The sequence below is a fragment of the Hirundo rustica genome, unplaced genomic scaffold (assembly GCF_015227805.2).
Source record: "Hirundo rustica isolate bHirRus1 unplaced genomic scaffold, bHirRus1.pri.v3 scaffold_281_arrow_ctg1, whole genome shotgun sequence".
NCBI classification, from domain to species: Eukaryota; Metazoa; Chordata; class Aves; order Passeriformes; family Hirundinidae; genus Hirundo; species Hirundo rustica.
In genome coordinates, this window is record NW_026690333.1 from 12,303 (window position 1) to 26,050 (window position 13,748).

Consider the following 13,748-nt stretch of genomic DNA (forward strand, 5'->3'; position numbering starts at 1 on the left):
ACCTGGGTACACCTGAGATACACCTGGGGGCACCTGGGTACACCTGAGATACACCTGGGGGCACCTGGGGTACACCTGGGCACACCTGGGGTACACCTGGGCACACCTGCAGCTCCCGCAGCCGCGCCTGCACGTGCTCGCCCTGCGCCCGCAGGTCCTCGGCCAGCTGCGCCGCCTCCACCGCCTGCGGACGGGGACGGGCACCTGGGGGCACCTGGGCACAGCTGGGGGCACCTGGGTACACCTGTCCTCACCTGTCCCTGTCTCACCTGTCCATCTCTCACCTGTCCCTGTCTCACCTGTCCCTGTCTCACCTGTCCATCTCTCACCTGTCCATCTCTCACCTGTCCCTGTCTCACCTGTCCATCTCTCACCTGTCCATCTCTCACCTGTCCATCTCTCACCTGTCCCTGTCTCACCTGTCCATCTCTCACCTGTCCATCTCTCACCTGTCCATCTCTCACCTGTCCCTGTCTCACCTGTCCCTGTCTCACCTGTCCATCTCTCACCTGTCCATCTCTCACCTGTCCCTGTCTCACCTGTCCCTGTCTCACCTGTCCCTGTCTCACCTGTCCATCTCTCACCTGTCCCTGTCTCACCTGTCCCTGTCTCACCTGTCCATCTCTCACCTGTCCATCTCTCACCTGTCCCTGTCTCACCTGTCCATCTCTCACCTGTCCATCTCTCACCTGTCCATCTCTCACCTGTCCCTGTCTCACCTGTCCCTGTCTCACCTGTCCCTGTCTCACCTGTCCATCTCTCACCTGTCCCTGTCTCACCTGTCCATCTCTCACCTGTCCATCCCTCACCTGTCCCTGTCTCACCTGTCCATCTCTCACCTGTCCCTGTCTCACCTGTCCATCTCTCACCTGTCCATCTCTCACCTGTCCATCCCTCACCTGTCCCTGTCTCACCTGTCCCTGTCTCACCTGTCCCTGTCTCACCTGTCCATCTCTCACCTGTCCATCTCTCACCTGTCCATCTCTCACCTGTCCATCTCTCACCTGTCCCTGTCTCACCTGTCCATCTCTCACCTGTCCATCCCTCACCTGTCCCTGTCTCACCTGTCCCTGTCTCACCTGTCCATCTCTCACCTGTCCCTGTCTCACCTGTCCATCTCTCACCTGTCCCTGTCTCACCTGTCCCTGTCTCACCTGTCCCTGTCTCACCTGTCCCTGTCTCACCTGTCCATCTCTCACCTGTCCATCTCTCACCTGTCCCTCACCTGTCCCCCCCTCACCTTTCTCTTGTGCAGCTCCAGCGCCTGCGAGCGCAGGTTCAGCTCCTTCTCCACGGCGCCCAGGGCGCTCTGGAGGCCGCGCTCCTTCTCCTCCAGCTTCTGCACCACCTGCAGCTGCGCCTCCACCTGCGCAGGTGAGTCACTGATTATTAATTAATCCATCATTAGCGAAATCGGCTCATTAATAGGCAATATTATGGCGGTTTTTAGGCCATTATTAGCCATTTATTAGGAGTTATTAGGTCATTATTAAGTTCTGATTTTTGTTCTTGGACTTCCGCACCACCTGCAGCTGCGCCTCCACCTGCGCAGGTGAGTCATTATTCATTAATTAATCGGTAATTAGCGAAATTGGCTCGTTAATAGGCAAAATCATGGCGTTTTTAGGGCATTATTAGGGATTTATTAGGAGTTATTGGGTCATTATTAGGCCGTGCTTTGGGTACTTGGACTTCTGCACCACCTGCAGCTGTGCCTCCACCTGCACAGGTGTTATCAGTTGTTAATTAATTACATCATTAACACCTCTTAATAGCCATTAATGGCTACTAATGGCTATTAGAGACCTAATGAAAGCAATTAATTGCTATTAAATCCTAATTAACGGCTATTAGTCATTAATTAACGAGCTTTTTGGCGGCCTCACCTGCGCCTTGAGGGCCAGCACCTGCTTGGCCAGCTCCTCACAGAGCTAATAACGGCTATTAATGACTATTAGAACATCATTAATAACTATTAGAAACCTAATAAATTCCATTAACGCCTATTAAATGGCAATTAATCATTACCAACAATATTACTTATTCATGTCTATTAACAATCATTAAAGCATTGTTAACACCTATTAGTAACTATTAGCCAGCCATTTACACCTATTAGCAGCGATTAAACACCTAATAAATGCCACTAATGGCCATTAAATCCTCATTCATGGCTATTAATCGTTAATTAACGAGCTTTTCGGAGTCCTCACCTGCGCCTTGAGGGCCAGCACCTGCTCAGCCAACTCCTCACAGAGTTAATAATAGCTATTAATGATTATTAGAACACCATTAATAACTATTAGAAACCTAATAAACGCCACTAACACCTATTAAATGGCAATTAATCATTACTAACAATATTAGTTACTCATTCATGCCTATTAACAATTATTAAAGCATTGTTAACACCTATTAGTAACTGTTAGCCACCCATTTACACCTATTAGCAGCTATTAAACACCTAATAAATGCCCCTAATGGCCATTAAATCCTAATTCATGGCTATTAATCGTTAATTAACGAGCTTTTCGGCGGCCTCACCTGCGCCTTGAGGGCCAGCACCTGCTCGGCCAGCTCGTCCTTCTCCTCGCGCAGCAGCTTGTGGATCTGGTTGGCTTTGATGCGCTCCGACATCAGCTTGAAGTTGGCGTCGTCCTTCTCGCGCAGCTGCTGCAGCAGCCGCAGGTTCTGCTCCTGCATGTCCTCGAAGGCCTGGCCCGTCACGTCCATCTCCGACAGCAGCGCCTCCTCCTCCTGCGCCGCAAACAAGATGGCCGACGTCGGGGGGGGCGAGGCAAGGTGGAAGGGGGTGAGGCAAGATGGCCGCCAGCAGGGGGTGAGGCAAGATGGCCGCCATTAGGGGATGAGGCAAGGTGTAAGGGGGTGATGCAAGATGGCTGCCGTCAGGGGGTGAGGCAAGATGGCCGCCATTAGGGGGTGAGGCAAGATGGCTGCCGTCAGGGGATGGGGCAAGATGGCCGCTGTCAAGAGGTGAGGCAAGATGGGTGCCATCAGAGGGTGAGGCAAGGTATAAGGGGGTGAGGCAAGATGGCCACCGTTAGGGGGTGAGGCAAGGTACAAGGGGGTGAGGCAAGATGGCTGCCATCAGGGGATGAGCCAAGATGGCCGCTGTCAAGACGTGAGGCAAGGTGGAAGGGGGTGAGGCAAGATGGCCGCCATTAGGGGGTGAGGCAAGATGGCTGCCATCAGGGGTGAGGCAAGGTGTAAGGGGGTGAGGCAAGATGGCTGCCATCAGGGGATGAGCCAAGATGGCTGCCGTCAGGGGATGAGGCAAGATGGCTGCCATCAGGGGGCAGGGCAAGGTGTATGAGGATGGGGCAAGATGGCCACCGTCGGGGAATGGGGCAAGATGACGGCCGTCAGGGGATGAGGCAAGATGGCTGCCGTTAGGGGATGAGGCAAGGTGGAAGGGGGTGAGGCAAGATGGCCACCGTTAGGGGGTGAGGCAAGGTACAAGGGGGTGAGGCAAGATGGCTGCCATCAGGGGATGAGGCAAGATGGCCGCTGTCAAGAGGTGAGGCAAGGTGGAAGGGGGTGAGGCAAGATGGCCACCGTTAGGGGGTGAGGCAAGATGGCTGCCATCAGAAGGTAAGGCAAGGTGTAAGGGGATGACACAAGATGGCCGCCATCAGGGGACAAGGCAAGATGGTCGCCATTAGGGAACAGCACAAAATGGCTGCCATTAGCGAATGACACAAAATGGCCACCATTAGGAGATGACACAAGATGGCCGCCACTAGGAGATGGCACAAGATGGCCGCCATTGGGGAATGACACAAAATGGCCACCATTGGGGAATGACACAAAATGGCTGCTGTTAGGGAATAGCACAAGATGGCTGCCATTAGGAGATGGCACAAAATGGCTGCCATCAGGGGATGAAACAAGATGGCCGCCATTAGGGGATGACACAAAATGGCCACCATTAGAGAATGACACAAAATGGCCGCCATTAGGAGATGACACAAGATGGCCACCATTAGGAGATGACACAAAATGGCCGCCATTAGGAGATGACACAAGATGGCCACCATTAGGAGATGACACAAAATGGCCAGCATCAGGGGATGAAACAAGATGGCCGCCATTAGGGAATGACACAAAATGGCCACCATTAAGAGATGACACAAAATGGCCACCACCAGGAGATGACACAAAATGGCCGCCATTAGCAGATGACATAAGATGGCCGCCATTAAGAGATGACACAAGATGGCCGCCACCAGGAGATGACACAAAATGGCCGCCACCAGGAGATGACACAAAATGGCTGCCATTAGGAGATGCCACAAAATGGCCGCCATTAGGGAATGACACAAGATGGCCACCATTAGGGAATGACACAAAATGGCCACCATTAGGAGATGGCACAAAATGGCCGCCATTAGTGGATACAAAATGGCCGCCATTAGTAAATGGCACAAAATGGCCGCCATTAGGACATGACACAAGATGGCCGCCATTAGGGAATGACACAAGATGGCCGCCACTGGAGAATGACACAAGATGTCCACCATTAGGAGATGACACAAAATGGCTGCCATCAGGGGATGAAACAAGATGGCCGCCATTATGGAATGACACAAAATGGCTGCCATCAGGGGATGAAACAAGATGGCCGCCATTAGGGAATGACACAAAATGGCTGCCATTAGAGAATGACACAAAATGGCTGCCATTAGAGGATGACACAAAATGGCTGCTATTAGATGACACAAAATGGCCGCCATTAGAGAATAGCACAAGATGGCCGCCATTAGAGGATGACACAAAATGGCCACCATTAAGGAATGACACAAAATGGCTGCCATTGGGAAATGACACAAAATGGCCACCATTAGGGAATAGCACAAGATGGCTGCCATTAGGGGATGGCACAAGATGGCCGCCATTAGAGAATGACACAAAATGGCCGCCATTGGGTGATGAAACAAAATGGCCACCATTAGGAGATGGCACAAAATGGCCGCCATTAGGAGATGGCACAAAATGGCTGCCATTAGGAGATGACACAAGATGGCTGCCATTAGAGGATGACACAAAATGGCCACCATCAGGGGATGAAACAAGATGGCTGCCATTAGAGAATGACACAAAATGGCCGCCATTAGGGAATGACACAAAATGGCCACCATTAGGGAATGACACAAAATGGCCGCCATTAGGGAATGACACAAAATGGCCACCATTAGGGAATGACACAAAATGGCCGCCATTAGGGAATGACACAAAATGGCCACCATTGGGGAATGACACAAAATGGCCGCCATTAGGGAATAGCACAAGATGGCTGCCATGAGAGAAGACACAAAATGGCTGCCATTAGGGAATGACACAAAATGGCCACCATTAGAGAATGACACAAAATGGCTGCCATTGGGTGATGAAACAAGATGGCCGCCATTAGTGGATGACACAAAATGGCCACCATTAGGAGATGACACAAAATGGCTGCCATTAGAGGATGACACAAAATGGCTGCCATTAGATGACACAAAATGGCCACCATTAGAGAATAGCACAACATGGCCGCCATTAGAGGATGACACAAAATGGCCGCCACCAGGAGATGACACAAAATGGCCGCCATTAGGAGATGGACCAAAATGGCCACCATTAGGAGATGACACAAAATGGCTGCCACTAGGAGATGACACAAAATGGCCGCTATTAGGAGATGACACAAAATGGCCGCCACTAGGAGATGACACAAGATGGCCGCCATTAGAGAAGACACAAAATGGCTGCCATTAGAGGATGGCACAAAATGGCCGCCATTGGAGAATGACACAAAATGGCCGCCACCAGGAGATGACACAAAATGGCCGCCATTGAGGAATGACACAAAATGGCCGCCATTAGGACATGACACAAAATGGCCGCCATTAGGAGATGACACAAAATGGCTGCCATTAAGAGATGACACAAAATGGCCGCCGTTACAGTGCCCAGCTGTGTCCCTCACTGTGTCACCTGTGCCAGGTGCGTCCTTGACCTGTCCCAAACATGTCCCAGGTGTCCCCAGGTGTGTCCCCAGGTGTCCCCTCACCTGTCCCAGGGGTGTCCCAGGTGTGTCCCAGGTGTCCCCAGGTGACCCCAGGTGTCCCTGTCTCACCTGTCTGGTGTCCCCTCGCTCGTCTCACCTGTCCCAGGTGTTCCGCTCTCACCTGTCCATCTCTCACCTGTTTCACCTGTCCCTCACCTGTTTGGTGTCCATCCCTCACTTGTCCATATCTCACCTGTCCCAGGTGTCCCCAGGTGTCTCTCACCTGTCCCTGTCTCACCTGTCCATCTCTCACCTGTCCCTGTCTCACCTGTCCATCTCTCACCTGTCCCTGTCTCACCTGTCCATCTCTCACCTGTCCATCTCTCACCTGTCCCTGTCTCACCTGTCCCTCTCTCACCTGTCCCTGTCTCACCTGTCCCTGTCTCACCTGTCCCTCTCTCACCTGTCCCTGTCTCACCTGTCCCTGTCTCACCTGTCCATCTCTCACCTGTCCCTGTCTCACCTGTCCATCTCTCACCTGTCCCTGTCTCACCTGTCCATCTCTCACCTGTCCATCTCTCACCTGTCCCTCCCTCACCTGTCCCAGGTGTCCCCAGGTGACCCCAGGTGTGTCCCAGGTGTCCCAGGTGTCCCCAGGTGTCCCCTCACCTGTCCATCCCTCACCTGTCCCTCCCTCACCTGTCCCAGGTGTCCCCAGGTGTCCCTCACCTGTCCCAGGTGTCCCCAGGTGTCCCCAGGTGTCCCCTCACCTGTCCCAGGTGTCCCCAGGTGTCCCCAGGTGTCCCCTCACCTGTCCCAGGTGTGTCCCAGGTGTCCCCAGGTGTCCCCTCACCTGTCCCCGGTGTCCCCAGGTGTCCCCTCACCTGTCCCAGGTGTCCCCAGGTGTCCCTCACCTGTCCCAGGTGTGTCCCAGGTGTGTCCCAGGTGTGTCCCAGGTGTGTCCCAGGTGTCCCTCACCTGTCCCAGGTGTGTCCCAGGTGTCCCCAGGTGTCCCGTCACCTGTCCCAGGTGTCCCCAGGTGTCCCCCACCTGTCCCTCACCTGTCCATCCCTCACCTGTCCATCCCTCACCTGTCCCTGTCTCACCTGTCCCTGTCTCACCTGTCCCTCTCTCACCTGTCCCTGTCTCACCTGTCCATCTCTCACCTGTCCATCTCTCACCTGTCCATCCCTCACCTGTCCCTGTCTCACCTGTCCATCTCTCACCTGTCCATCTCTCACCTGTCCCTGTCTCACCTGTCCATCTCTCACCTGTCCATCCCTCACCTGTCCATCCCTCACCTGTCCATCCCTCACCTGTCCATCTCTCACCTGTCCCTGTCTCACCTGTCCCTGTCTCACCTGTCCATCTCTCACCTGTCCATCCCTCACCTGTCCCTGTCTCACCTGTCCATCCCTCACCTGTCCATCTCTCACCTGTCCATCTCTCACCTGTCCCTGTCTCACCTGTCCCTGTCTCACCTGTCCATCTCTCACCTGTCCCTGTCTCACCTGTCCCAGGTGTCCCTGTCTCACCTGTCCCTGTCTCACCTGTCCATCTCTCACCTGTCCCTGTCTCACCTGTCCCTGTCTCACCTGTCCCTGTCTCACCTGTCCATCTCTCACCTGTCCATGTCTCACCTGTCCCTGTCTCACCTGTCCCTGTCTCACCTGTCCATCTCTCACCTGTCCCTGTCTCACCTGTCCATCTCTCACCTGTCCCTCTCTCACCTGTCCCTGTCTCACCTGTCCCTGTCTCACCTGTCCCTGTCTCACCTGTCCCTGTCTCACCTGTCCATCTCTCACCTGTCCATCTCTCACCTGTCCATCTCTCACCTGTCCATCTCTCACCTGTCCCTGTCTCACCTGTCCATCTCTCACCTGTCCCTGTCTCACCTGTCCCTGTCTCACCTGTCCATCCCTCACCTGTCCATCCCTCACCTGTTTGGTGGCGGCCAGGCGCCGCTGCAGGTGCTCGATCTGCTCCTCGCTCAGCCGCAGCCGCCGCAGCGCCTCCTCGTCCGCCAGCTTCTTGCTCTCGCGCCGCTCGCGCTCCTCCAGCTCCCGCCAGCGCCCCCGCAGCTCCTCCAGCTGATTAATTAGCCGCTAATTAATCGCTAATTAACCATTAATTAATCGCTAATTAACCATTAATTAATCGCCAATTAGCTGATTTATCACTAAATGTTTATAGGAGGAATTAATGTCCGGGAGCAGTTTTGGCTCTGGCGCTCCTCCAGCTCCCGCAGCTCCTCCAGCTGATTAATTAGCCGCTAATTAATCGCTAATTAACCATTAATTAATCGCTAATTAGCTAATTTATCACTAAATGTTTATAGGAAGAATTAATGACCAGGAGCAGTTTGGGCTCTGGCGCTCCTCCAGCTCCCGCCAGCGCCCCCGCAGCTCCTCCAGCTGATTAATTAGCCGCTAATTAATCGCTAATTAACCATTAATTAATCACTAATTAGCAGATTTATCACTGTTTATAGGAGGAATTAATGACCGGGAGCAGTTTTGGCTCTGGCGCTCCTCCAGCTCCCGCCAGCGCCCCCGCAGCTCCTCCAGCTGATTAATTAGCCGCTAATTAATCACTAATTAACCATTAATTAATCACTAATTAGCAGATTTATCACTGTTTATAGGAGGAATTAATGACCGGGAGCAGTTTTGGCTCTGGCGCTCCTCCAGCTCCCGCCAGCGCCCCCGCAGCTCCTCCAGCTGATTAATTAGCCGCTAATTAATCACTAATTAACCATTAATTAATCGCTAATTAGCTAATTTATCACTAAATGTTTATAGGAAGAATTAATGACCAGGAGCAGTTTGGGCTCTGGCGCTCCTCCAGCTCCCGCCAGCGCCCCCGCAGCTCCTCCAGCTGATTAATTAGCCATTAATTAATCACTAATTAACCATTAATTAACCGCTAATTAACCATTAATTAATCGCTAATTAGCTGATTTATCACTGAATGTTTATAGGAGGAATTAATGACCAGGAGCAATTTAGTTTCTGGCGCTCCTCCAGCTCCCGCCAGCGCCCCCGCAGCTCCTCCAGCTGATTAATTAGCCGCTAATTAATCGCTAATTAACCATTAATTAATCGCTAATTACCTGATTTTTCACTAAATGTTTATAGGAGGAATCAATGACCGGGAGCAGTTTTGGCTCTGGCGCTCCTCCAGCGCCCCCGCAGCTCCTCCAGCTGATTAATTAATCACTAATTAGTCATTAATTAGCCGCTAATCAATCATTAATCAGTCACCAATTAACAAACTGATCCGTGGGAATTGATGGAAATAATTAATGACCCGGAGCAGTTTTGGCTCTGGCGCCGCTCTCATTCATTAAAACCGATTCATTAATTAACTCCACAGCACTAATTATCACCCAATTAGCACTAATTACCACCTAATTGCCCCAATTTCCGCCTATTTTCCCCGTTTTTTGCGCTGCTAATGAGCCCTAATAACTCATTAACAGCTAATTAACCCCTCACTTCCACCTGCGTGCGAATGGAGTGGTTCCAGCGGCGCTAATTACCCCCTAATTAACATTAATTAGCATAAACCCCCCCCCCCTTTTCCATCCCATTCTTCGCCTATTCCAACCCCTAATTAACAAACAACAGCTCATTAAGCGCTCATCAGAACGTGGCGCCGCGCGGGCGGCGTTGATCGCGGCCTGATCAGCGCTAATTAGGGCTAATTAGCGCTAATTACCTCGGCCTTGCTCTTCCTCTCGGCCGCCATCAGCGTCACTTTGTCGCGCTGCTCCTTGGGCGCCGACTTGTACATGTCCAGGAGCAGCTTCATCTCCTTCTGGTTCTCCTGCGCCTTCCTGGGGGGTTCATTTGCATCTCATTTGCATATTTGATTAGACACGCCCCCTTTTTGGCTCCGCCCCCTTCAATTTTGCGCCAAAAATCCCCCAAAAATCGGTTCTAAAAATCCCAAAAATCAGCCTCAAATTTCATCTCCTTCTGGTTCTCCTGCGCCTTCCTGGGGGGGTCATTTGCATCTCATTTGCATATTCGATTGGACACGCCTCTTTTTTGGCTCCGCCCCCTTTAATTTTGCTCGAAATTCCCGAAAAATCGGCCGTGAGAAACCCGGAATTTCCCACCCTTGATTTAATTTCTTTCTGGTTCTAATGCGCTTTCCTGAGGAGATATCGATCTCATTTGCATCTCATCTGCATATTTGATTGGACACGCCCCCTTTTTGGCTCCGCCCCCTTCAATTTTGCTCCAAAAAATCTCCCAAAAATCGGTTCTGAAAATCCCATAAATCAGACCCAAATTTCGTCTCCTTCTGGTTCTCCTGCGCCTTCCTGGGGGGGTCATTTGCATCTCATTTGCATATTTGATTGGACACGCCTCTTTTTGGGCTCCACCCCCTTTAATTTTGCTCGAAATTCCCCCAAAAATCAGCTGTGAAAAACCCAAATTTCCACCCTTGATTTAATTTTCTTCTGGTTTTAATGCACTTCCCTGAAGAGATTTTGATCTCATTTGCATCTCATTTGCATATTTGAGTGGACACGCCTCTTTTTTTGGCTCCGCCCCCTTCATTTTTGCTCCAAATTCCCAAGAATTTGCGGCGAAAAATTCCCAAATTTTGCACCCTTAATTTAAATTCCTTCTGGTTCTCCTGCGCCTTCCTGGGGGGTTCATTTGCATCTCATTTGCATATTTGATTGGACACGCCTCTTTTTTTGCTCCACCCCCTTTAATTTTGCTCGAAAACCCCCCAAAAATCGGCCGTGAAAAACCCAAAATTTCCACCCTAAACGTCATCTCCTTTTGCTTCCACTGCGCTTCCCCGGGAAGATTTTAATCTCATTTGCATATCATTTGCATATTTGATTGGACACGCCCCTTTTTTGGCTCCGCCCCCTTCAGTTTTGCTCGAAAATGCCCCAAAAATCGGCCGTGAAAAACCCGGAATTTCCACCCTTAATTTAATTTCCTTCTGGTTCTAATGCGCTTTCCTGAAGAGATATTGATCTCATTTGCATCTCATTTGCATATTTGATTGGACACGCCCCTTGTTTGGCTCCGCCCCCTTCATTTTTGCTCCACTTTCCCAAGAATTTGCAGTGAAAAATCCCAAATTTTCCACCCTTAATTTAAATTCCTTCTGCTTCCACTGCGCCTTCCTGGGAAAATTTCAGTCTCATTTGCATCTCATTTGCATATTCTATAGGACACGCCTCTTTTTTTGCTCCGCCCCCTTCAATTTTGCTCCAAAAATCCCCCCAAAAATCGGTTCTGAAAATCCTAAAAAATCAGCCTCAACTTTCGTCTCCTTCTGGTTCTCCTGCGCCTTCCTGGGGGGTCATTTGCATCTCATTTGCATATTCGATTGGACACGCCTCTTTTTTGGCTCCGCCCCCTTCAGTTTTGCTCCAAATTCCCGAAAAAATCGGCCGTGAAAAACCCGGAATTTCCACCCTTAATTTAATTTCCTTCTGGTTCTAATGCGCTTTCCTGAAGAGATATTGATCTCATTTGCATCTAATTTGCATATTTAATTGGACACGCCTCTTTTTTTGGCTCCGCCCCCTTCAATTTTGCTCCACTTTCCCAAGAATTTGCAGTCAAAAAGCCCAAATTTCCCACCCTTAATTTAAATTCCTTCTGGTTCTAATGTGCCTTCCTGGGAAGATTTCAATCTCATTTGCATCTCATTTGCATATTTGATTGGACACGCCTCTTTTTTGGCTCCGCCCCCTTCAATTTTGCTCCAAAAAAATCCCCAAAAATCAGTTCTGAAAATCCCATAAATGAGCCTCAAATTTCATTTCCTTCTGGTTCTCCTGCGCTTTCCTAGGGGATCATTTGCATCTCATTTGCATATTTGATTGGACACGCCTCTTTTTTGGCTCCGCCCTCTTTAATTTTGCTCGAAATTCCCGAAAAAATCGGCCGTGAAAAACCCAAAATTTCCACCCTAAACGTCATCTCCTTTTGCTTCCACTGCGCTTTCCTGGGACGATTTTAATCTCATTTGCATCTCATTTGCATATTCGAGTGGACACGCCTCTTTTTTGGCTCCACCCCCTTCAATTTCGCGCCAAAAATCCCCTCAAAATCGGTTCTAAAAATCCCAAAAATCAGCCTCAAATTTCATCTCCTTCTGGTTCTCCTGCGCCTTCCTGGGGGGTTCATTTGCATCTCATTTGCATATTCGATTGGACACGCCCATTTCTGGCTCCGCCCCCTTTAATTTTGCTCCAAATTCCCAAAAAATCGGCCGTGAAAAACCCGGAATTTCCACCCTAAACGTCATCTCCTTTTGCTTCCACTGCACTTTCCTGGGACGATTTTAATCTCATTTGCATATTTGATTGGACACGCCCCTTTTTTGGCTCCACCCCCTTCATTTTTGCTCCACTTTCCCAAGAATTTGCAGTGAAAAATCCCAAATTTTCCACCCTTAATTTAAATTCCTTCTGGTTCTACTGCGCCTTCCCGGGAAGATTCCAATCTCATTTGCATCTCATTTGCATATTCGATTGGACACGCCTCTTTTTTTGCTCCGCCCCCTTCAATTTTGCTCCAAAAATCGGTTCTACAAATCCCATAAATCAGACCCAAATTTCGTCTCCTTCTGGTTCTCCTGCGCCTCCCTGGGGGGTCATTTGCATCTCATTTGCATATTTTGATTGGACACGCCTCTTTTTTGGCTCCACCCTCTTTAATTTTGCTCCAAATTCCCGAAAAAATCGGCCGTGAAAAACCCAAAATTTCCCACCCTTGATTTAATTTCCTTCTGGTTCTAATGCGCTTTCCTGAAGAGATATTGATCTCATTTGCATATTTGATTGGACACGCCTCTTTTTTGGCTCCGCCCCCTTCATTTTTGCTCCAAATTCCCAAGAATTTGCGGCAGAAAATTCCCAAATTTTGCACCCTTAATTTAAATTCCTTCTGGTTCTCCTGTGGCTTCTGGGGGGGTCATTTGCATCTCATTTGCATATTTGATTGGACACGCCTCTTTTTGGGCTCCACCCCCTTTAATTTTGCTTGAAAATCCTGAAAAAATCGGCCGTGAAAAACCCAAATTTCCACCCTGAACGTCATCTCCTTTTGCTTCCACTGTGGTTTCCTGGGACGATTTTAATCTCATTTGCATCTCATTTGCATATTTGATTGGTCACGCCTCTTTTTTGGCTCCGCCTCTTTCGATTTTGCTCATTTGCATCTCATTACCATCTCATTTGTATAAAATAATCCCTGAACCTCCCCCAAATCCCCTAAAATTCCCCGAAATTCCCCTAAAAAAACCCCCCAAAATCCCCCAAATTTTTTCCTCATGACCCCTCCTTGACCCCGCCCCCTTCATTAGCATCTCATTTGCATAAACCTCCCCTAAACGCCCCCAAATCCCCTAAAATTCTTCCCCAAACCCCCAAAATTTCTCCCAAATCCCCCCGAATTTTTTCCCCTAACCCCCCCATGACCCCGCCCCAAACCCCTCCCACCCCTCATCTGCATCTAATTTACATCTAATTTGCATATCATCTGCATCTAATTTGCATTAAAACTCCCTAGACCTCCCCAAACCCCCTAAAACCGCCCCCCAAACCCCCAAATTTTCTCCAAAATCCCCCAAATTTTTTCCCTTAAACCCTCCATGACCCTGCCCCAAACCCCTCCCACCCCTCATTTGCATCTAATTTACATCTAATTTGCATATATTCGCATAAAACTCCCTAAACCACCTAAAACTCCCT

At 50.0% G+C, this 13,748-nt stretch overlaps 1 protein-coding gene across 1 annotated transcript in view; it reads right to left on the reverse strand.

Moving 5' to 3' along the window:
- The window catches only part of LOC120747902 (E3 ubiquitin-protein ligase BRE1B-like), a 40,464-nt gene that overhangs the window by 7,891 nt on the left and 18,825 nt on the right, over positions 1–13,748 (reverse strand). The window contains exons 7-10 of the mRNA XM_058424384.1: positions 9,731–9,848; positions 7,951–8,100; positions 2,545–2,757; positions 1,241–1,366 (exon numbers count right to left, since the gene is read on the reverse strand). Of these exons, the coding sequence (XP_058280367.1) occupies positions 1,241–1,366; positions 2,545–2,757; positions 7,951–8,100; positions 9,731–9,848 (607 nt within the window). The remainder of the gene's footprint in view (positions 1–1,240; positions 1,367–2,544; positions 2,758–7,950; positions 8,101–9,730; positions 9,849–13,748) is intronic.